The 25,587-nt window shown below is 42.9% G+C and overlaps 1 protein-coding gene across 4 annotated transcripts in view; it reads right to left on the bottom strand.

The window, feature by feature from the left end:
• The window catches only part of MAP4K5 (mitogen-activated protein kinase kinase kinase kinase 5), a 125,345-nt gene that overhangs the window by 61,163 nt on the left and 38,595 nt on the right, over window positions 1-25,587 (bottom strand). For all 4 annotated transcript variants that reach the window (XM_039329460.1, XM_039329459.1, XM_039329458.1 and 1 more), the window contains one exon: window positions 16,770-16,827. In XM_039329460.1, coding sequence (XP_039185394.1) covers window positions 16,770-16,827 — 58 coding nt within the window. The remainder of the gene's footprint in view (window positions 1-16,769; window positions 16,828-25,587) is intronic.

Here is a 25,587-nt window from a genome sequence, read left to right as displayed (position 1 = left end):
GGCTCATCAAACAGAGGATTTGATGACTGACTGGTGGAAGGGGTAGGTTGAGGATCTGGTTCTGGGGCGATCTGGGATGTAGCCATGGCTTTGGCTAGAATGGTCTTGAATAGAGTGGGATCAAAGAGGCCTACAAAGGGGGAGGGCTCCTGAGGAGCATCCTCATTGTCTGATAAGGCTGCCCCCCGTGATTCATCAACTTCCGAATAAGAATCCCCACCCTGTGAGGACTGATTGGAAGCAATGGAATAGGCGTAATCAGGGGTCTCGGACAGACGTTGGGAAGATGTCGGAGGTTGGGACCTCTGTAGGGAGGACGGACTCTCTAATACTTGAGTGAGCATGGATTGTAGTTGCTCTGGCCCAAGTGCCTGTGAAGACTCAGGGCAGAGACCAGCGGCCATGGGCATGAATGTGGCTGATGGAATTGCTTGAGAGGTAAGTGCCCCCCCCAGCTTGGACTTGGGTTAGATGTCATAGGACTAATAGGTCTACGTTGAGACCCAACCTCTGGAGACAAGGGCCTGTGAACCTGTGCAATTGTGGTTGCTTGAGGACTGAAAGGAGAGGACTCAGAGGTCCCAGATGTAGCTGGCACATGTTCTGATGAAGCTGCCTTTTGAGCCTTGGAAATCTGTCTCTCTAGGGCCTGATGTCTCCTTGCGGCTTCCTTCTCCGCCGCCTTGGATGGCGCTTTGCTGGATAAGGCCTTTGCTTTTGCCTTCAATTTTCCAGCTGCCTCCAATTTTGAAGATTTACGTCTCCTTTTACTTGGAGGACTGGTGGGTGCCAGAACCAGCTGAGGCTGCTTGTCTTCAGCCATCTCGTTTGGGACCCTTCAGCGCAAGTCTGAGAATGGGTCGCAAGAAAGTTAGGGACTAATGTCCCAAAGTGAAAACTGTAGAACTGGTAAGATCAGTATAGGCCCTTGGCACGGTAATTAGGACCTGAGACCCTTCAGCACAAGTCTGAGAATGGATCTGGACAAGGCTGGGAACAGAGTTCCAATGTGAAAAAACTGCAAAGACTGGAAAGACCAGTATGGGCTCCTTGCAAGGGAGCTAAGCCTGAGACCCTTCAGCACAAGTCTGAGAATGGGTCTGGAACAGGTTAGGAGCTAAGGCCCAGTGAGAGACTGTAGAGACTGATAAGACCAATATATGAGCTCCTTGTAAGGACTGTGAAGCATAGTATACTGGTAGATAAACAATAAGTATGCAGGAGAAATGAGAGAAGTAAGCTCCCAATGAAAAACAATCCAAAAATTTTTACTATCACAATATATTGCGAGAAGCAATGACAAGTGGATGTGTCTGAGGTGGAATCAGAGGTGCTTGGTGACTATCTCCACTAACTCTGCCCTCCTAAAAATGGCGGCCTCAGCCACGTGGTGAGGCCAGAAGGAATCAGAATCTTCAGGTCAAACTAAAATGATTAACTCTGAATTGTGAAGCTCCCTTCACTGTAGTAAGGCCCTTAAAAGCCTCTAACAGCCTCTAAAAGCAAAAACACACAAGCCTCGTGCTGAGGCTTCAGCAGCCCAGGAAATAGCAAAAGGGAGGAGGGGGAAGGGGTGGAGTGAAGCCTCTAACAGCCTCTAAAAGCAAAAACACACAAGCCTCGTGCTGAGTAATTTAAAGGAAATCTAAATGAGAAAAGAACGATAATCCACGGATAGGAAAAAAAGGGGAAAAATTTACAACCTGAGTCTGGAGATAAGAACCAACTTGTCTTGATTGGGGGAAGACTAAGTCGGAACTGGGTAAACGTGACCCAGCAAGAGGCGTGGCTATCTCGCAGACTTAGTCTAACTGGGTAGAAGGGACTTCAGGAAACCCAATCCGTGGATTATCCATCCTCATGCTGGAGAAAAGCAAATTCTATGCCAGAGATCCCTATTACAAAAAGGGATTAAAAATGAAACTGCCAACACTGCCATCCTTATACATATTTATGGTCTGCATGTAGAATACTCTATAATGCTGGCTGTGGAATTCTGGGAGTTCAAGTCCACATGCCTTAAAATTGTCAAGGTTGAGAAACACTGCTCTATAAAGTTGTAATCAATTGAAAAATGATATAATACTACAGAAGAGCAAACAGGAGAGAGCAACTAAAATAATCAGGGAGCTTGATCACTTTTACCCATCAGAAAAGACCAGAATGTTTGAACATTTTTTACAGGTAGTCCTCAACTTATAACAGTTCATTTAGTGACTGTTTAAAGTTACAATGGCACTGAAAAAAGTGACTTATGACCATTTTTCATCCTTAAGACCATTCCAGCATCCCTATGGTTAAATGATAAAAATGCAAATGCCTGGCAACTGACTCATATTTATGATGATTGCATTGTCCTGGGATCATGTGATCACTTTTTGCAACCTTCTGACAAGTCAAGTCAATGGAGAAGCCAGATTCACTTAACAACTGTGTTACTAATTTAAACAACTGCCATGATTCACTTAACTGTGGCAAAAAAGGATATAAAATGAGGCAACGTTCACTTAACAACTGTCTCACCTAGCAAAATAAATTTTCACGAATGAAGGCGAACATACGTGTCCCAGGATCCTGCAAAAGAAATTCTGTGCTCAGTTGTGGTCATAAGTCAAGGACTACCTATATTAGGAAAAAAGATAATGGGGAATAACTTTGAGGGCTTCAAAATCATGTATTTCAAAGAGAAAGTAGACAAAGAGAAAGTACTTCCCTCTTTTTCAGCCCAAAGGTATGCAAAATGGGAGTTCTGCAGTTAAATTATGGCTTCTTCCCTCACTTTTCTACAGTTTATGCTCTATTCTTGTGTGTGAAGCTTTTTAAAATTCTGCATACCTTGAGGGTACCCTATAAATAGTTACCTAGAGGGGAAATGATATTACCATGTCAGCTTTGCTGTTATGCAGACTTTCTTTTTAAAATATGTGATGCTGTGGGAGGATAGAAGGCCCAGGTCTGACTGGAAGCCACAAACCCTGAAGTGGAAGCTGTAAATCCCACATCTGTACAAGATAACAAGCTATAGCTGATGGTTAATGCAGATAAGACGGTCCAACCACATGCAAAAAGTTCACTGAGGCTCTCACTGCATTACATTTCCTAGTCTTACACCTGAGGAACCTACCCCTTTAGCTCAGCGCCAGCCAATAAACTGCCTCAGAATCGGCCCTGGAAACTCATAAATGGCAGAAACAGATTCTAAAGTCAAATACAAAGCCCAATTATCAGATAGCAGGATACTAAAATGACCGCAAACAATTAAAATGAATTGTACGAGGGAAGAAAGGACAATATGCCAATCTCCAGGCCTTATTTTTATTTCACTCTTATATCTTTGGGGAAAATTACAAAGCATTCTTGCTGTAAAACCAGCCTCTAGGAATGCAGCTAAGAGCTTGGGAATATCTAAACATAAAGTGGGGAAATGCAACACTGCTTTTTTTTATGGTGGGGAGAGCTCATCACAAATGTCTAGAGGACAGGACAGTAGGGCTTGCTTGAGCAGGATGGCACTCAAAAGGAGCTAAGTAACTCAAACATGTATAGTAATGACCGGCCTGTCCTCACATTTCTTGAGGACTACCAAATGCACTGTCCAATACTGGAGTTGATTCAAGGCCTAAGGCATAGACCAAGGCTTGCAATGGCAAGATAGTGTGGATCAACTCTTATGGAAGGGATTGCCAGGGGCAATGTCAGGGGTGGCTGTCAGAGCTATTTAGCCCTCTGGAGGAGTATGTGTATGTTAATAGTGCTGGAGCACCGAAGGCCCTGAAAGGCTAACAGTGAGGTAGAAAACGGCGCCAAAACGTTATCCAAAAGGGTAGCAGTCAACTTCTGAGGCAAGAAAGGAAAGCTGTGTGAAGGGATGCTAAATTTCGTGATCTCCACCTTCGCAGACTCCCGGTGCAATTAGAGTGTGTTCTCCGCCTCTCTCCTTCTCAATAAAATCAAGTCAGAAGGAAAAAAAATCCGGAAGTTTTAGTAAGGAAAACGGCTGTCTCGCGGCTCCCAAAAAGGCGGCCGTTGTCAGCGTGGCGAGCCGGAGATGCTGAGAATCTTTGGGCCAAAGCCCAGCTGGCCTATGGTCAGCTAAGAGCTCTGCGGAAATCTACCGATCAGCTGAGCTGATCAGCCGAGCCATGGCTCGGCTGAGTTGTCCTGCAGGATTGTACTCAGCCCGGTGTCTGCCTTTGGCAGTTCAAAAGGCACAGGGAGAGAGAACACGAGATTTCTTGGGGAGAAATAGGGAAACTTCCTAGAAGCTCTCTAAAAGGGGATGAGAAAAGGGGATAATTCACGGATGGTACAACCTGCGATCTGAGGAAAAACCACCATGTCCTGCTGGGTACAAGACTAAGTCGGAAATGGGTCAGCCTAGCCCAGCAGGAGGCGTGGCAAACTCTCAGACTTAGTCTATTGGGTAAAAGGACAACAGGAAATCCATCTGTGGATTATCCATCCTCATGCTGGAGAATAGGGAAAGGCATCAAAAATCGTACATTCACCCATTCTTCTTCCTTGATACAGGTCATGGGCTACTTAGAGAAACTTGAAAGTAATGATTTTTCAAAAGTAACCTGGGTATTGTTTTTTTTCACTGAGAAGACTCAATTATTCTTTTTTTTCCCCATATAGAGGTTCTGATAATGAATGTTATGATTGCTACTGACCAGTAGAAGGCACTATGTGATTGGTCAGTGCCTCCTGTTGGTCACTAGCAGTGATAGCAACTTACAGAAGCTATAGGTATACCTTCTGTTTTGCTATATGCTCTCATACTAGAGATTTTTTTGTGATATAGTACAAAGAAACAATAGTAAACAGGAAGGCATACTTATATAGCTTCCTGCAGGAAGACCTCCCTTCCTATTAGCTACTGACAGAGAGGCCAAGACAGCTCTGTAGCTAAATGCACTGTACAAGCATCTGTACAAGTGTGAGTTCAAATCCCATTAAAGGATCAAACACAGTATCTAATATGGAAGATACGACCCCTGGAGTCACCCATAAGGATGACAACAGTTGTGTGGTATCTTCTACTGGTGAATAGCTACTATAACAATTGCAATATCTGTTAAACTATATAAAAGTTGTTTTAAGGGAGGAAGTCTCAAAGCTTCTAGTATGAGGTCTGGACAGCATCTGGCTCAGTAGCTTTATAGTCTGAGGGTGCGTTGAGAAGAAAAAAATAACCATTGTTGTGCATATTAGTAGAAACAGAATAGAACAGATTCTTGTACAATTCTTTTTGGACCAAAAGCAATTAATCAAATGTAAGCTATCAAGGAGGCAGCCAAATCCAATCCACCAGAGTCTGGGGATTAAGCAGTGAGACTGGAGACACTTTCCTGTTTCTTTTGCAAAGGGAAGGAGGAAAACAAAACTCCCCATCTCCCCATGCAACCAAACAATTCAGAGAAATTATTTTCATTATGATTGCAGCAGGGAAGAAGACTTATATTCCTTATTGTTGTAATCCCACTTCATATTGATTCTCCAAGTATCACTCTCCACAATACTGGTAGACCTCGACTTATGATTGTAATGAATCCTGTCTATTATTGTCATAAGTCATGATGGTCATAAAGCAGGTCACCCGTGTAACTGACCCTATTTTACAAGCAGTTGTGCAATGGTTGTTAACTGAATGTAGCAGCTGTAAAGCGAGCTCATTGTTCGCTATAGGCCATTTTGCCAAAAACTAGAAGTAAATGCCAGTTTTTGGCAAAAACATGGCAATATGACTGCAGGCCACTGCAAACAGCCATAAATGCAGGCCAGTTCTGAGTGCCTGATATGTGGCCATGTGACGGGGGGGGGGGGGGGAAGGACAGCCTTTGGAACTTTGGAATCATGTTGTAGGTACCTGGGGGGGGGGACACTGTAACTTTGTATGGTCATTAGTTACCTTGTAGTTAAGGACATGCACTTCCTGGGTACATTAGATGCACTGGTGGCTCTTTACTATGTTCTTATGACAGCCCTGAAATCTGAAATAAGCAGTGCTGAAATGAGCATTCAGGTGATAGAGAAAGATTAGAGGCCAGAGGCAGGTCAAGAGATGAAAACATTTTTTTTTTTTTATTTTTGGATTTGTTCAGAGCAATCAGCAGCAAACTTTACAGTAACATTCTTACACCCAAGTCATGCTCATTTTTGACGACTGTGAATGATGTATTACTTTACTGAACTATGTAACCAAAATCTCAGATTGCATAATGCAAAAATTCCGTAAGAACTGACTGACCTGTTTTTCAAAATCTGGAGTTTTGACAACCTGACAGATACTAAGATGGACATTCAGGCACACACAGATATGCTGTTAAAGAAAAAAAATGTCTGCCTGACAAAATTATTAGAATGTATAGAATGTCTGAACAGGACATAAAATGAGAGGGGATACAGCAGAATTGCCATCAAATTATCTTACTTATGAACACAAAAAAATAACCTTCTGTACTAAATTCAAGTTCAATTTGCTCGATTTCTCATTCTTCTATCCTGATATATATCTCAACTCTCATCAGTTTCTGATATTTTCATCTGTTTCATGTATTTGTTACATTTATACCCTAGCTTTCCTCCAAAAGCACAAGGCAAGCACAACTACACATAACACCATCTTCTTCAATCAATCAATCAATCAATCACTCCCATCTGCTCTCTTGAAATAGTGACACATAACACCATCTTCTTCAATCAATCAATCAATCAATCAATCACTCCCATCTGCTCTCTTGAAATAGTGACTGGTTTAAAACCACCCAGTTAACCTTTGTTGCTGAGGGAAGATTTGAACTTGGGTCTCTCTGGTCCTCAGATATTATGTCAATGGAAAACCACAGATGGGAGAAACTATTTGGTAATGGTTACCAAAACATATTTTCAGCCTATACTTTAATAAAACATTAGACAAACTCAAACTGGCTCTGCCTTAACTTCCTGGAGTAAAAGAAGGGAAATGAAAACATAATTAAACTTTCCAGATTCTGTTGCTAGAGCCTATTTCATTAAAATAGGTCTCCAGTCATTCTTCAGTCTGTTTCCTGAATTGGATTGCTTCAAAGGTCTCACAACACCAGATTTTTTTAATATGCACTTTTATAAAATATACTCATTTTTACATATGTGTTTCCACAATATACAGAGTTCTTTTTATCAGTTTTCTTCAATATGTTATATATTTGCACGCCTTTAGCCAATACAGATTTTTTTAAGCACACGTTTTCCTTATATTCAAAAAGATATTTACATTTCCTATTTTTGAATTACAAACCACATCAATAACATTTTAAAAAACTGGTTGACATACAGGTTTGAGGAGTTGAAATTATGTCAGATTAAAATGCAAACTAAAAAGATCTGACTTTTCTAAAGTTAAACTAGTGGTTTGTCAGCACAATTCTGTATTTACAGAACAACTAAGCCACATTATGGTTTGGCTGTCTCCACTGAATCCAAACTGTGGCTCAGAATTTAGCTCTGAAGGAGTACTTTGACTGCAATCTGTAATCAAAGCTTGTTATAGACTAGTTATTCTATCCAGAGTCTGATATAGCTTCCTAATTCAATGATAAATATTCTACCTAACTATTAAGCACTTGTTAGTACCCCAGGAACACAATGTGGGATAAAAGAGAGGCTATAAAGCAGAATTCTTCATACCTAAACAATGGTTTTTGTTCATATTGTTTGCTGATAATCATAATAAACAGGAAGTCTCAAGTAATACAAATATTGGTGGGTTATTTGGCCTTGACAGCAGAGGGAGCTGTTGCTAAACTTGATCTTTTACTAGACTTTCATCAGATTTGTAACTCAACTATGTTCAATGCTAAGATAGCATGTCATACAAAAATCATCACTGTCAACTCAGGCAGAATCTTTTCCGTTTCCACGTTGGGGCATTTTAGGCAGATGCACAAGGGATTCGTCTGGTCCTTCTACATGTAATACCAGGGCTCATCTTCTAAACATTGCCCCCTTAAATCTTCTGCCCAGGCAAAATTAATCAGCTGCAGCTACTTAAAATAAGCTTTTATTCCAATCAGCAGATGGCAATTGATTGTGCATACAGCCTGGCAACTACCCAACCCTTGAAGAATAGAAGCTGCGAGCAGAAGGACAAATCAGCAGGCTTGTTTGACAGCTCAGAAGTGGGTGGTATTTGGATCTAAAGCATCTATGCTCCAGATCTGAATACTAAGCACTTCTATGAGAAACTGTTTGACTCATAAAATAAGACAATTGGACAGGGCCATGAAGACCACCCTCATTAGTCTCTGCTTGATTCAGAAATCCAAATTCAAGCATCAAAGACAGATTGAATCCTAAACTTCTGACTGAATGCATCCACTATTGCTCAGGGTAGTTTCATCCTTAAATAATTCTTATCGTTAGGAAGATTTTTTTTTCTAATAATTAATCAATATCTGCCTTCTCCCTGAAGCGGTTCCATTTCATCTGAACATTGAAAGAACCATATGTCCCTGAGTTCTTTTCTTACTTTCCCATTCTTTTTTCCTTTAATGTTGTGGCTTTGAGACTGTAAGATTAGGGACAAACTATTTTTCTTGTGGTTATTATTCTTTTTACATAAGCAAGCTGTTCTCTTAGCCCAGGGGTGTCAAACTTGCAATGTCATGTGACGTGTCGCGATGTATTGTGACTTTTTCCCCAATGCTGGCAAAGGGGTGGGCGTGGTTTGGCGTGATGCATCCGGCCTGCAGGCCAGCAGTTTGACACCCGTCTTAGCCCCTTTGACTGAAAAATGAAGTAAAATTATACAGACTAAATATATAGCTACTGTAAATATAATGAAGTATTTATCTTCCATTCAATCAGAATGATGATCCAAAATATTTTCTGAATGAACTGAAGGAGGCTGTCATCCCACTCAATCTGCACAGCTGCAAGACATGGTTAACTGATTGGCACTGCAGCAAAGCCAAAACCCCAGCTAGTCTGCAACCTTGGAAAACATTTTCCCCAATGCATCTCTAAATCAGGTGGCACCATTCCCTATGCTCCACCCCACGCTGCAAACGCTGTTTGCCTACCACACCCCAAGTCTTCCAGTTCAAGTTTTACACTCAGTCAGCAGGCTGCAGAACTAAAACGTTGCAATCAACATTTGTAAGGACAAATAAAAGGAAAGTAGCCAGGATTTACAGAATATTGAGAATGGTTTGTAAATTAAGCAGATTATGATGTCACAAGGCTCCATATAAAATCAGTAAGTCTATATGAGTATACCCAGCATGTCACTCTGGAGGCCTATAGCCTTGGAAATAGAGAACTAAGTGCAGTATTGTGCTAATTAATTTTATGCAAGCAATCCGAAAAGAGAAAGTGTGAATATGAATATAATGAATGTCTAAAAGTAGGATTTCAATGCACTGAAGGTTGATTCATCTGTTTATTAAAAAAACAATTATACTAGAAAGTTTGTGCTTAGATGTTCATTATGGCATGGGGTCAGTAGTGGGATTCAAATATGTGAACTACCAGTTCTCCGTATGGATGCTGCTTCCAGAAGTCCGCTCTGGGCCTGGGCAACAAAAAATTAGTTACTGGTTCTGCCGAAGTGGTGGGAACCGGCTAAATCCCACCACTGCATGGGGTATATAATATAATTAAAATGATAAATTTTGAACTTATATTTTTGATACAGATTTTAGTTTTAAAAGATCTTTAAAATGGGAGAAGATGTAAAGCCATACAAATACAACCACTGTAAAATTGTTATTCATCAGAATTCTCATGCTCTTAAATGCAAAAATGTAGAGACAGTGTTGTTTAATTGAGTGCTCACTGCATTTTTTGATTGTTTATTTAGTGGTCCATGCTTCTTAAAAATTGAGAAACATTAATCCAGGACCTTAACTCATATTAAGATCCAGATGTTTGTGCCCAAAAAAGGAAATAAGCTGAAATTGTTAACAGTGTTCTATATTACAATGGAAAGGAGCGTTGGCTTAGCTGAACGCTTCTCAGCATGATCATGAAGAATCCACCAATGGGTTATTTCAGTCCTCCTGCCCAATCAGACTAAGTTGTCAAAGTTGCCATGCCCGTCCTTGCCTGGTACCTCCCAGTTTCATCGACGGCGGAGCCAATGACGATAGTTCGACGTGATGACTGTCAAAAGAAGAAAAGGGAAAGCAACCCCTGACACGGACCTAACTGACCTCTAGAGGGGTGGGCATGGATTCTTCATCATCATGCTGAGAAGTGGCTTTCAGGTAAGCCAACGCTCCTTCTCCAGCATGATGACTGAAGAATCCTCCAATGGGACTTACCAAAGCCCTCAGTGTCCCTACGGGAGGGAGTCAGTTGGGGCCTGTGTCCCTAGTCCTGGCACTACCTGTTGTAGTATCCGTCTGCCAAAGGAAGCCTCAGCCAAGGCGAATCTATCCAGCCGGTAATGCCTAATGAAAGGGGAAGGCGAGGACCATGTTGCCGCCCTGCAAATATCCTCTATGGATGCTTATGTTGCCCACACCGCAGATGTGGCAGCGCTGCGGGTGGAGTGTGCCATCACATGACTTGGAGCTGGCAGGGAAAGCGACACATACGCCTCTGCTATGCATGCCCTGATCCACCTGCTATGGTAGAGGCGGATACCTTCTGCTCCATGGAAGAAGGTTGAAATGATACAAACAGGGCTTCTGATTTACAAAAGGCCGCCGTATGCTTGATGTAACAGCGCAAGGCTCTACGTACGTCCAATGTGTGCCACTGGCGTTCCAGGTCATGTGATGGACGAGGACAAAAATTTGGGAGGATAACCTCCTGTGCCCTATGAAACACTGTGTTTATCTTAGGGATAAAGGAAGGATCTAACCTGAGAACCACCCTGTCCTCGTGAAACGTGCACAGGTCTTTCCTGATGGACAAAGCGGCCAGCTCCGAGATACGTCTGGCGGAAGTTATGGCAATCAGAAAGGAAACCTTGAGTGACAAGGATTGCAAGGAACAGGTTCTAATGGGTTCAAACAGTGAGGCAGTTACGGCCTGCAGGACCCGGGGTAGCTCCCAGGAGGGATACCTGTGGACCACAGGGGGTCTGCTATTTGTAACTCCTTTGAGAAAGGAGCGGAGCATGGGATGCTGAGACAAGGGTTGAGATCTGTCCCAGGACAGCATCGTGGAAAGGGCTGCTACCTGCCTCCGAATGGTGTTGGATGACAACCCCTTATTAAAACCCTCCAGTAAGTAGTCTAAGATCCTTGGGATGGTCACTTTGGAGAGATTCAGGTTGTTCCTGTCATACCAGTGGCAGAAATTCCGCCAAGTGTGATCGTAAATGCGGTTAGCTGAATCATATCAATCACACCTGATGAGTATGACTCCTGAGTCAGGGTGTGACGTTCAAGTGCCAGGTGACCAATTGGAGCCATTGGGATCTGGATGTTGCAGGGTCCCCTGCATTAACCATATGCGACTATCGGGAACCCACCATGGAGAAGTTGTGGAGAGGCTCACTAGGTCTGCAAACCACAGGCGTCTCGGCCAGTGAGTTGCAATGAAGATCAACTTTGCCTGTTCCTCTAGGATCTTCCTCTAGGATCTGGAAGCAGAGGAAGAGGAGGGGAAATGTGAAAAGAACCTGGGAAGCTGGGTGTCCTCCCGCGAGGCAAACAGGTCCACGATCTGATGGCCAAACCTGTCTGTGATCTCCTTGAAGAGATCCGGGTGTAACCGCCACTCCAAGTGGTCCACTATTGACCTGCTGAGAAAGTCCGCCTGCCGGTTCGCCTCTCCCGAGATATGCTCGGCCCTGATGGAAAGCAGGTTGTTTTCTGCCCAGGATCCCAATGCCCGAGCCTCCGTCATGAGGGACTTGGAACGAGTGCCCCCTTGCCGGTTCATGTGAGCCTTTGCAGCTACATTGTCCATGAGGACCAGCACATGTTTTCCGCCAATCACCTTGTGGAAGTGTTTGAGAGCCAGATGGATTGGCCTGAGCTCCAACCAGTTTATGTTGTGCTTCAGGTCTAATCGCGACCACCAGCCCTGAGCCATCTGAGTTTGGAGGTGTGCACCCCAGCCGAATAGACTTGCGTCTGTGGTCATAAGAATACGGTAAGGCTCTTTGAAGAGAGTCCCCTTGCACATGGCTGAAGAAGTCCACCAGTCAAGAGAACGGATCACCTGACGGGGGACCCGTACTAGCTGGTTGGAAGAGCTGGTGTGCAGTCTCTGGTACGGGAGCAGGAACCATTGGAGGGTCTGGGCATGTAGTCGGGCCCAAGGCACTATCGCTATGCAAGATAGTAATTTCCCCAGGAGTTGGGAAATTAGAGCTAGCAATCAGTACCCTGTCCCTGCGGACTCTGAGGACCAGGTCTTGGATGCTTTTCTGCCGGTCTTCTGACAAAAACACGTGACAAGAGTCTGTGTCTATCACCGCGCCCAGGTGTAAGAGGTGGGTTGAGGGGACCGTCTGGCTCTTCTTGAAATTTATTGAGAACCCGTGGTCTTGAAGAATCCTGATCGTAAGGGCCAGATCCGACTGGGTGGTCGTGACAGAGGTTGATTGGATCAGGATGTCGTCCAGGTAGCACTGGATGCGTACCGGGGCCAATCTTAAGTATGCTGCCAGAACCGCCAGGATCTTGGTGAAGACCCTGGGGGCGGAGGAAAGACCGATTGGAAGTAGTGATTGAGATGATAGAACCGCAGGAATTGGCGATGATCCGGGAGGATGGGGATGGGCAGATATGCCTCTGTGAGATCGATCGAGGTCATGAAATCCTCTCGTTTGACGCTGCCCAAGATGGAGTGGAGAGTCTGCATTTTGAACTTCCGATACTGGAGATGGAGGTTCAAGCCCTTGAGGTCTAGGATTGCCCTCCATCCCCCTGATGATTTTGAGACTACAAATAGGATGGAGTAGTATCCCTGCCCTACCTAATCTGCTGGGACCTCCTCTATGGCTCTGATGCTTAGCAAATGCTGAATGGCGTCTGCCATGAGACCTCTTTTTATTGGGTTTCTCAGGGTTGGACAAGGGACAAAATGGTCTAAGGGTGTGGTTTTGAACTTCAGGGACAGGCCTTCTCTTATGGTCCGCAGAACCCAGGAGTCTGTGGTTGTGTTTTCCCATTGGTGGCTGAAGAGGGTGAGTCTGCCGCCAACGGGAGGGGTCCCCCCTAAGTCACTTGGAGCGACGGAAGGGACGACCCCCTCTGCCTCAAAAGGAAGATTTGTTCTGGGTCTGGTGTCGGGGCCTGTCCCTGTAATTCGTCATTTCAACTGGATGGTCTGCCCTAGGAACAGAGGGACGGTATACTTGTCCAGTCTCTGCTGTTGCACCAGTCTGAAAGGACTGACAGCAGCCATAGGAAAGGAAACGCCTGTTTGCTGTCCTAGACAAATGAGAAATGACCTTCTGCTTTTGCTTGTTCTCCACTAGGTATGGTGTTAATGCCTCCCCAAATAATCGGCCTCCCTTGAATGGAGCTGTGGCCACCCGCCATTTGTGTTTGCTCTCGACCCTCCAATTTTTACGCCAAAGCAGCTTCCGAGCAACTACACTGGAAGCCATTGCTCGGGCCAAGTGCTTGGCGGTGTGTAAGGACACATCCGCCATATACTCAGAGGTCGCTATGAGTTTGGTCAAATCCTGGTGGACTCTCACCTCTTCCAGGAGAATCCTCTCCTGAAGCTGCCTAAGCCAAGTGAGGGAAATTCTGGCGAAAAAGGAAGTGGAGGTAGCCGCCTTCGCTGCCCACGCAGATGCTTGATGAGCTTTGCGAAATGCTAGCTCAGATTTCTTATCCTCCGCCTAAAGGGCATCAGATACATCTGCTGGTAGGCTAACGGCTGAGAATAGCGGGGCTAGGGATTCATCCACTTTGGGCACCTCCAACAGGTCAGTCAAGTTTTGAGCCATCTCTACTATTTTACGCTCACTTCTCCCCTGGGATGGTTGTGCAGCCGGGGATTCCCATTGTCCCTGAATATTCTTCAGGAATAAAGGGGGACAGGGAATCTGTTGACGCCGAATTACCAGTTCAGAGAACAGGGAATTTGTGTCTTGGCCAGTGGAAGTTTCCGGGGTGGGGACCAGGTCAGAAGTGATCTTACCCGCTGCGCATGCCCTGCGAAGTAAGGAGGGAAAAAGTGAAGTGTTAAAGAGTTCTGCCATGGACTGTGAGTCTTGTGGAGGCTCCTCACAGTCCAACCACTGGTCTGCATTTCCGTCATAGTCCGAAGCGCTGGAAGAATCGGATTCAGGAGAGTGGGATGGTGAAGCCGCACTGGTGTGGTCGATCAGTGTAGGTTGTGATGAGGCGGTTGGCACTGATAAAGATCTTGGCAGAGATGAGGGTTGATGATGACCCAATAAGACGATGGCTTGAAGGACTGCCTGTGATATCATTGACTGCAGCTGGTCAGCAAAAGAAGGCCCCTGTGAGGGACTAAGTCCCACTGCAGTCGGTGTGAAGGTCGCTGTGGGTGCTGTGGAGGGGCCTGGCAGTTCGAGATCCTCCCCAAAGAGGGGTGTGCCTCCCTGACCAAAGGTCTGTACTGAGACCTGCTGAAGCTCCTGCTCAGGTGAAGTGAGCAATTGTTGGTCCATCTCAGGAGCTGCAATCGGGGGAAGTGGTGATTTATGCCCTTCCCCCTCAGACAAACGTTGGGCCCGAGAGAATTGCTTCTCTAGGGCTCGATGCGTGCAATCGGCCTGCTTGTCACTTGCCTTACTTGACCTCTTGCCATATTTGGACTTGGCTTTGGCTTTTCCCTTAGCCTCCTCTAGACCAGGAGCTGTGTGACTGGGTTACTTGTCTGCATCCGAAGACTGTGGCTCAGTGATGTCTGCCATGGTTGATCGAGAGGCGTTCCAGGTGCAGCCCTGGAACTATCTCGCTCTGCAAGAGACGTCAGTTACCCCCCCATGGAGGGACCGACTGCACGTGGATCAGCGCAGTCTGGCCCACTGGCCAAGCTGGACTCACGCTGGGCGCTTCAAGGCGCTTGTCACCAAGGCAAAGGGCAAAGTTAATGTGTCCGTGTGCACAGTCCTGTGGCCAATTGGTGATGAAATCTCACGTGTCTCACAATAGTGGCAATGGTCAGGTCCTGGTAAGCAACCACTAGATGCAGAGTGGCAGAGGCTAAGGTGAAGGAGTGCTAAGCGACCAAGGCCTAATAGACTTTGTTGCAAGCAGATCATAGTCAAGGAATCCACTAAACCTGTTGTGCAATTAAATTCCTGTTATAATTAGAACTCTCAACTGCCCGTTGCCTAATTGGGGAAGAGTAAGGTGCAGTTGCTGTGTTCCAAATGGTGACCCTGCTAAAGTGGAATGTCAGAGGCCTATCAGTGAGGTTGCCGTTTGACAAGAGCACACAAAATGGTGCCCGCAACTGTGAGGCAGGAAAATATTGATCTAGAATATTCCTGAAGAAATACTTGCTGCATCACAAAATGGCGGCCGCACTGCTTTCCTGTGGGGGGGTTCTAAAGCGATCGTAGACTTAGTCTCCGATCGTGTATAAGGCGCTCAAGGGAATTATGCCCCAGACTCGTTTTAAGTGAAGGGGAGAGAATCTCAAAAAAGGATCTTTCCGGTTCGCGCCAAACAGCTGTTAGGCGCGAAGGCAATAGCGGCGCCTTCCAGCGGTAGCGGAGCCTCCGTGGAGAGGCAGCTGGTAAGAGGCAAGGTCCTAATAGGCCTCTTATCCCCGCAGAGCTTGTAAAATCGCCAATTTCGGCCAGTCAGCTCGACTGAAGGGAAATCTCGGCAAGAGGCTGATGGCCGAATGGCCACAAAATGGCAGCTGCGAGTGTTGAACAGCTTCAAATTGGCGGCCGTGAGTGTTTGGAGCTCCGACTGAGTCAGTCTCCACATGCCCTGAGCGAAACCCCTCCCCCCCAAAAAATAGGCTGTGTTTGCTCTCCTAGGGGAGAAGGACTCAGCTGACTGCTGAGCTGCAGGGAGAGAACCCTCCCCCAAAAACTGTTTGAATTCAGAGAAAGGGAATTTTTCCTGTTTAAAAGGGATAGGGGACAGAGTTCCCTGTAAGGGAGATTATCAGAGGCTGGGAGCCTCCAATCCTTCCGTCAGAAGAATGCACTAATGGGAATAGTTTCTATAAGTGTAACCTGCCTGAAGAATAAGCTTTGAGAGTCAAAGTTATCACGTCCTCATGGGCGAAAGACTAAGATGAAACTGGGAGGTACCAGGCAAGGATGGGCGTGGCAACTTTGACAACTTAGTCTGATTGGGCAGAAGGACTGAAATAACCCATTGGTGGATTCTTCAGTCATCATGCTGGAGAAGACATCTGATCTCCCTCAACTTTTTAAAATGTGAAAGCAATGGACTGCAACTAGTATGCTATGTTTCAGGGGAAAAAATCAGTCAATTCAGCTATAACAGGTAGACAAAGTAGAAAATAGTAGAAGATAGTATTAAACAGAAATAAGAAGAACATGGGATTTGCTCTCCATTTAGCCAGAATCCAAGCCTAATATTTCTCCAAAAATGTGGCACAGAATATAAAAAACTAAAACCAGAGGGAGGGGACTGGTGGGGGTGGGGGTGGACATATTTAATTCCTCTTGAAGTATCCTTGAAGCTTTGGTGCTTGACCTTTATTCAAAGACTGGCTTTTATCCCAGGGTTACAGTTGAACGAGATAAAATGAAGGAAAGAGAGAATGGCTCCGAGTTCTTTGGAATAAGAATTTGATGAGCAGTGTGATTAAGAAAACAATTCAGTACCATTAGAATATAGAAAAATGCTTACCTTGTTCTAGTTTGATAATTTTAACTGCAGCCAACTCACCATTGTGCACATTTCTGGCCTAGAGAAACAAATATGAGAATGTGATGTAAGCAAACTACAGGCATAGGTTTTTCTAGTGTAAAATATGTTACATAGAAAGCAAACAGAATTCTTTCCTACTGATGCAGATGTGCTGAAATATTTGGCAATTAAGTTGTAGTTACCCATAACAGTTAGTTATAATATTGGTCTGGATCATATAGTCTGGCTTGTTCGCTATATAAATCACTCACTATATGGTTTAGTGTTATGGGTGAACCAGACCATTATGGCTTGATCAATAAACCATAATTTTAAAATCCTAATTTAGTATTATCAGAATCAAATCTATGTTTTCCATAGTACAGAGAACAGAGTACAGAGAAGAGCAACAAAGATGATTAGAGGACTGGAGGCTAAAACATATAAGGAACGGTTGCTGGAATTGGGTATATCTAGTTTAATGAAGAGAAGGAAGAGGGGAGACATAATAGCAGCGTTCCAATATCTCAGGGGCTGCCACAAAGAAGAGGGAGTCAAGCTATTCTCCAAAGTACCTGAAGGCAGGACAAGAAGCAACAGATGGAAACTAATGAAGGAGAGAAGCAACCTAAAACTAAGGAGAAACTTCCTGACAGTTAGAACAATTAACCAGTGGAACAACCTGCCTCCAGAAGCAGTGAATATTCTAACACAGTTTTTAAGAAGAGACTGGACAGCCATTTGTCTGAAATAGTATAGGGCAGTGGTGGCGAACCTATGGCACGGGTGCCAGAGGCAGCATTCAGAGCCCTCTCTGTGGGCACCACGACGTCGCCCCAGCCCCACCACCCCGTAGCCCCCTCATCAGCAGGCCCCCCAGAGGAGAGTCGCCCCGGAGGCAGCCTGCACAGACAAGTGCAGCCACAGACATGACAGCCAGGCATCGGAGACAAGACTCCTCCCTCACACCCCATCGCATACAGATGATGTTGCGAGGCATGGACAGAGGGTGTGGCCACCATGGTGCTGTTGGGCTGCCTGTGCGAACTGCTGTGGAGGGCCATGTAGATGATGGTGGCCCTACGGGCAGGAGAGGTGTGGCGGGGCAGGGGCAAGGCGGTTTTTGGGCACTCGGTCTCTAAAAGGTTCACCATCACTGCCTGAGCAGGAGGTTGGACTAGATGACCTCCAAGGTCCATCGAACTTTGTTGTTGTTGTTGTTGTTGTTATTATTATTATATTTGATACCTTTCGTGGTAGCTGCAATATATTAGATTTTTGCCACATTAACTTTTTGTAAATTATGATGATCTGCACTCCTGACAGATCTGTTTACTCATTCATAAGATTTATATATCACTCCACAGAACTAGATAACGTGTATACACTGTGTCAATATCCTTATCATAAGATGATGTAGGAAATGAAAAGACCACGAAAGAAACAACATGCTAGTCTTTTCTTTGATCATCTCCAATATTTAAAAAAAATTACTGCTTTTAAAAGAATAACAAAATAACAGAGTTGGAAGGGACCGTGGCAATCTTCTAGTTAACCCCCTGCTTAAGCAGGAGATCCTATACCATTCCGGACAAATGACTATCCAATTTCTTCTTGAATACCTCAGATGATGAAGCATCCAGAACTTCTGAAAGGAAACCATTCCACTGATAAATTGTTCTCACTATCAGAAAATTTCTCCTTAGTTTTAGGTTAAGATCTCTCTTTGATAAGTTTTCATCTGTTATTTTTTGTCTCGGCCCTCAGGTTCTTTGGAGAATAGAGTTGTCCCCCTCTTCCTTTGTGACCACCCCTCAAATATTGGAAGATTGCTATCATGTCATCCTTAGTCCTTCTCTTTGTTAGAGTAGACATACTCAATTCCTGCCACCATTCTTCAGCCTCCAGCCCCCTAATCATCTTTGTTGCTCTTCTCTGCACTCGTTCTAGAATCTCAACATCTTTTTTGAATCACAATGACCAGAACTGGACACAGTATTCTAAGTGTAGTCTTACCAAAGCAATATGTGGGATACTAATATTAATTTTAATGATTTTATATTAAATGAAACTAATTTTCCATCAGTACCAAAACCAATTGTTTAGTTTTATACAAGATTTCGTGATAGGTATGTGTTTTGTTTCTAGATTTTTAATTCACTCTGACTGTTATTATTTGCGGTTATGTTTGTTTGCTGATCCAACATTTCTATTTTTAACAGGATTATTACTCTTTATTACTCACCAGTTACTTCTTTAAACAGATGTTAGCTGCTGTTGAATTTTTTGCAAATAAATAAGACAAGATTGAAAGACTACAGGGCCCCTTTTTGTGTAGGTTTGCACTTACCGTATTTGTTCTGGCAAATATTAAAAACTCCACAAATGTCACAGATGTCATAGAACTACCTGTTTATGAAGTATGTAGCAATTCATACTGTGTTTATATCATGACTAATGCTGGAGAGATGGAGTTGCAATTAGAGCCACCTTTTAATTGTGGTTGTAAAATGGAGGGTGAACCACAAATTTCTGTACTCCCTTTCCTCAGACTTTGCTGTCTTGTGTAAATTTCCCCTCCAGTAAAAGTTGAGTATTGCATTAGTGACTGTGATTAAGGCTAAGAACAATTTCATGTATAAAAACATAGAAAACTGATGGCAGAAAAAGTCCTAGTGGACTATCAAATCTACCTTTTGAGTTTTGTTTTTAATTTATGTATTTATTATTTTTGTTTTATTTTAAAAAATTTTGTTGATGACAGACATGTGTTTACTCCAAGAATGTTTAAACTCGTATCTCCCTAAAATTTATGAGTATTTGGTTTTACATATGAACTGAAGTATTTTTGTTTACAAAATGTTGTACCTTAATGTGTTGAGCAAACCCAGTCAGTTGAAACAGCCTTTTTAAAAATCATGGTTAGTCTTTTTTATAGCCAAACCAAGGTTGGTTAAGATGAATAGTCTATAGTATTGAAATTTAGTGAAACCAGAGAAGATACAAGGAGAGAATTTCTGGCAGTAATATGTGTTTTATGTTCATGAGTGTCACTTTTACATGGATAATTAAATGCTTATATGCCTAATTAAATGCTTATATGCCTGATCATATAAAATGGAAATAATTTTAAACGTTTCAATTTAGTTCATCCCTATATTCTAAATGAATTTACATTTAAATTAACCCACATTTTGCTTAACCATGATTCATTGATAAGTACCAAGGAGTAGATTCAACTACGACATGATATAAACCAATGGCTCCCAACCTTTTCTATACCCCACACCCCTAGAACACTTCTGATATATTCTCACACCCCTTACAAAAGTTCGAAATAATGGCAACGAATTATGCACATAGACTATAATTTTGAAAATCCAAGTTTTCGTACCCCCTGGAATATCGTCTCGCACCCCTGGTTGGGAACCCCTGATATAAACCAAACTAAGCCAAACCAAAATGGTTGGGTAACGTGGCAAGCAAAACATTATTTGCTAGAGTAATATCCTGCCTTTCTTCTGGGAATATACAGGTAGTCCTTGACTTACGATCGTGATTGAATTCAAAATTTCTGTTGCTAGGCGAGATAGTTTTTAAATGAATTTTGCCAGATTTTATTACCTATCTTGCTACAGTTGTTAAACAAATCATTGCAGTTGTTAAGTTATTAACATAGCTGTTATGAATCTGGCTTCCCCTATTGACTTTGTTTGTCAGAAGGTCACAAAAAGTGATCACATGACTTCAGGATACGGCAACCATCATAAATATGAGTCAGTTGTCAAGTGTCTGAGTTTTGATCACCTGACCATCAAGATGCTGCAATAGTTTAAAGTGTGAAAAATGGCCATAAGTCATTTTTTTTCAGTGCTGTTGTAGCTTTGAAAGGTCTCTAAATGAAATGTTGTAAGTTGAGGACTACCTATAAAGGAACATACAGAGGATCTCTCTTGATTTTTTTTTTTCCACAGCCACCCAGAAGAAGAGGCAGGGACGGGAAATTGGCCTTAATGCTACCTAATGAGTTTCCCCAACTACGACAAACCTGGGCATGACTCTCTAAGCCCAGCATTTTCACAACACAAACAAATCTCATTATGGTTTAGCCATAAGAAAACAAGTGAACCAGGCCCTAAAGTAACATGCATCAATCTCTGCAGACATAGTTCTCATAAAGCATAAGGTTTGACACTTGGGAGCGATAACTTATCCAAGAAATCATATCCAGGTGAACTCTTTTAATTGTGCAAATTTTAGAAAAGCCAATGCAGATGTCTTTATAAACAGGCAGACATATTCAAATCGCTACGCTTAAAGGAATGCCCACATTCCATGTTGTACAGTAAATTTTTCCAATTAGTGCCCACAGCCTTGGTATTTATCACCATTCTCAATGCTACCACTGAAAAATAAAGGTGCTTTTCTCCACCTTTCTGCACTTTTCTTTCTTCTGCTTTATCCTAATCGTCTGGGTCACACAAATCCCCATTCTGCTGTTCCTCCCTGACAATGGGGTAAAAGGGCTAGGAGGGTCACCCTAAATCCAGGAAGACAGCTGCTTCCTTCTTTGGCTGCAGGAAGACATCTGTGCCAAAGCAGGGTACATTCAGTCCTCTCTGCATGTGATAAAGCAGAATTTTGAAAAATAAAAATGTGATTTAAAAAAACTCCACCAGCCCTTATAAAGGATAGTGAGGAAGTTTCTCCACAGCTATGGATATTTGGAGAACTGGAAGCTTTGGGTGGCAGCTTAAAGTTCTAGCTTTCAAATATCCCATAATCCTCCTGGTATCATTTCTCCGCTGATTTGCATAAAACCATAGAATTTCCAGAAGTGCACATGGAAGATTTTAATGAGACTGAAGTAGCAGCTCCAAGCAGGCAGCAGACAGCCACAGATAGCAAATACAGGTTATTCTTGTTGCCTTTTTACTCATAGTTCATGACAGCACCAGCAGAATTAAGACTCATAAGATTGCACTTGAACTTGACTGGGCTCTTTATTCTAACCCTGGTAACAGCAGCAATATAGTGAAAACCTCCCTCACCTTTCTTTCATGTAACCTACAAACCAGAAAACTGACTGCATCAGGTAGCTATTGTGGCCTTGCAAGTGTTTAATGCCTTCCTTCTCCTCCTATGTATGGAAGAAAGCTGAAACAGGTTGATCAAGACCCTTAGCAAACTGCTAAGACTGCTGGTCTTAAGAAGTTAAAAGTTATGCAGGAGAACTATGGGGAAACTATAGTAACCATATTAAGCAGGAAATTAACAATTCAGTCTACCACTCTTCTCCATTACTAGCAAGCAGTTCTATGCAGATCCAAACACATAACCATCAGACAACGATTTACAACTAGCACCAAGAACAATAAGGGATATTGAACAAAGCACTAAATTTTGCTTTGCTTGATCTTATTCTGTAGTTCTTAGGTTTCCAAAAATTCATCTTAATAGCCACATCAATTTTTAAAATAGAAATGCATATTTAAAACAAAAAACAAACCCAAATTGTATGCAATAGCCTTCTATAACCAGATGCTCTCCAAAACAGTTGGACTATAATTCCAAAACAACAAACCTAAGGGCTAATCACAAGTCCTGCCCCTGTGTTGGGGAATAAAACATTATTGCATGCATGTGACAAAGATAACATCTCCTTTGAATTCAGGTTGACACCTGATGAAATATCCATCCAGTTGTCTTAACAACAGTGGGAAAATGGTTTGTATCCCCCTTTTCTATGATGTTTTCAACTTCTTAGTCTAGCCTGCAGCTCTGGTATTCCCTGGGAGTCTCTTGTACAAACACAAACCAAGCTGAACCTGATTAACTTCTGAGACTAGAAGAGGTTAGCCAAGTGCTATCACCTACCTTGGCATTTATCTGTTGCCCAATAATAATTAAAAACATTACTCTCAGAAGCTAAAATATCTAAATAAGAAATTAAAAATGTTGTGAAATTGCACATCAGCATAAATGCAAAACTAAGTTTCAGTGAGTCAGAATTAAAATACAGATTTTGAAAAATGGTAAGATTTACTTAAAAGCTGAACTAGAAGTTTATAGGGATGAAAACAAGCTGACTTCTTTGATTGAAACAGCCTTTTTGAACTTAATGCTGTCTTACCTGTTGATTAAAACTCCCCCATTCCAACCAGGTAGTCTTTAATTATGCAGAAAAGAATAGCAACATAATATAATACAAGCATAGAATATAATCCAACCAGTGTCTTAAACTTTAAAAAAGCTGATTTTAACAAACGCAGAGAGAGCCTAAGAAAAATTCTATGAATAAAAATCCTAAAAGAGAAAGCAACTCAGGAAATGTGGGAAACTCTGAAAAATTTTATTGATCATAAAAGCCAATCCAACACAATGCCACTGAAAAAGAAAAACAAGAAATCCAAAAAGAAACCAGGATGGATGCACAAAGACCTCTCTGATAAACTGAAAGACATAAAGGATAAATACAAAAAATGGAAAGAGGGACACCTAACTAAGGCAGAATATCAGCAGATAGCCTGAATCTGTAGAGATGAAGTCAGGAAAGCAAAGGCTCAGAATGAACAAAGAATTGCAACAAAAGTCAAAGATAATTTAAAAAATTTCTTTCAACATATAAATAACAAGAAAAAAGTCAAGGAAGCAGTCATTTCACTTAAGAGAGAAGATGGCAAGGAAGTAACAGGAAGTAGAGAGAAAGCAAAGCTGTTTAACTCATTCTTTGCATCAATCTTCACGCAAAAAGAAACTATAGCCCAACCTACCAAAAATTTAACTGTACAAGACAGACTAGAAATAAAAATTAAAATAAGCAAGAAAATGGTAAGATAACACATAAATCAGTGGGACCTGATGGATTACATCCCAGTGTTCTGAAGGAGCTGATAGATGTTATCTCAGAACTACTGTGCCATATCTTTAAAAATCCCTGGAGCACTGGGGAACTGGAGGATTGGAAAGAGCTGCTGTGGTTCCCATCTTCAAAAAAGAAAAGAAAAAAAAGCAGAAACTACAGACCAATCAGCCTAACATCAATATCTGTGAAGATACTGAAAAAATAATAATCAAAAAACATATCTGTGAACATCTAGAAGCAAAGTTATAACTAGTAGCCAGCACAGGTTGGTTAAAAACAGATTATATCAAACCAACCTTATTTCATTCTTTGACAAAATTAGTAAACCAGCGAAATGCTGTGGACATAGTATACTTAGACTTCAGCAAGGCATTTGACAAAGTAGACCATAAGTGTGGGATAGATAGCACCACCACCAGATGGATTTGTAACTGGCTGACAAATCATACTCAACAAGTAGTCCTTAATGGTACTACAGCCATATGGAGAGAAGTAAGCAATAGGGTACCACAAGACTCCGTCTTAGGCCCAGTACTCTTCAATATCTTCATAAATGACTTAGATGAGGGAAGGGGAAGACATCAAATTTGCAGATGATACTAAACTGGATTTATAAAGTGGTACTAATACTTCATGCGATTTTGATTCTTTGCCTCTGTTTATACAACCAACGATTGTGTTAGCTTTTTTGGCTGCTGCCGCACATTGTATTAGTACCACTTTATAAATCCTTAGTGCAGTGGTGGCGAACCTGTGGTACGGGTGCCAGAGGCGGCATTCAGAGCCCTCTCTGTGGGCACGCACACCGTCACCCCTAGGCCTTCAGCTGGATTTTATAAAACCTTTTCGCTTTAGGCCTCTGCTGTGTGCAAAAAAAAAAAAAAAAGGTTCAATCAATCAGTCAATTTCAACTTCTCGGGGGGGAAAAAAAAGATCTCACAAAGTTGGAATTGATTGATTGAACTTTTTTAGTCCCACCCAGACTGCTGTTACCACTGCAGCCATGCCCACCCAATGGGCCACACCCACCCAGCACCCGACGATGCATAAGTGGGTTTTGGGTTGCAGTTTGGGCACTCGGTCTCTAAAAGGTTCGCCATCACTGTTATAGGTAGTTCATCACTGGAGGTTTTTAAGAAAAGATTGGACAGCCACCTGTCTGATTAGGATATAGGGTCTCCTGCTGGAGCAGAGGGTTGACTAGAAGACCCCTAAGGTCCCATCCAGCTCTATTCTGATTGAGAATAATGCAAGTTGAAATCCAACATCTCAAGAGCCTCAAAATGCTGTAAATAAACTCTATTTGAAGATTTTAATAATATATTGGAAAGCACGGTCTTTCAAGTAACTTGTTCCCACTATTAAACCAGCACTTTAAAGCAGTGGTTCTCAACATTTGTGTGACGGCGACCCCCGTTACACAAATGTGCTGCGCATGCGCGCCGGCACCCCCATGCGTGGTGTGCATGCGCAGCACCGCCCCATGTGTGGTGGCGCACCATGTGTGGTGCGCATGCGCGGCGGTGCCCCCATGCGTGGCGCGCATGCGCGGCGCTGCCCCGAGGGGGGGAAATGGAGGATTGCCTTCTTTGGCGACCCCTGAGAAATAGTCGATCGACCCCAAATGGGGTCGCGACCCATAGGTTGAGAACCGCTGCATTAAAGCATAGATGTAGAACTTCTGCATTTGAAATTAGTAACAGTTTTAACTCCTTTTTACAGTGAACTCTTTGACTGTAATAATCTAATAGATGAAAGTTTCCTAATCAAACACATCTCAACCACTTTCTAATCTGAAACGTACAGCTATTGGAAGCAATAACTAATTTGGAAAGAATATTCTAACTGAATGTTAGATGGCTTGTCTCCAAGTTATTTGACAGATCACCTCTCCCCAATTACATCTACCTAGCCCACCAGAGCAGGAAGGCAGAATATGTTGCAGGTTCCAAC

This window comes from Crotalus tigris, unplaced genomic scaffold (genome assembly GCF_016545835.1).
Source record: "Crotalus tigris isolate CLP2741 ecotype Arizona unplaced genomic scaffold, ASM1654583v1 scf7180000024398.1132909, whole genome shotgun sequence".
Lineage (NCBI taxonomy): Eukaryota > Metazoa > Chordata > Lepidosauria > Squamata > Viperidae > Crotalus > Crotalus tigris.
Note: the sequence above shows the minus strand (reverse complement) of the source record. Positions and strands in the feature narration are given on the sequence as shown.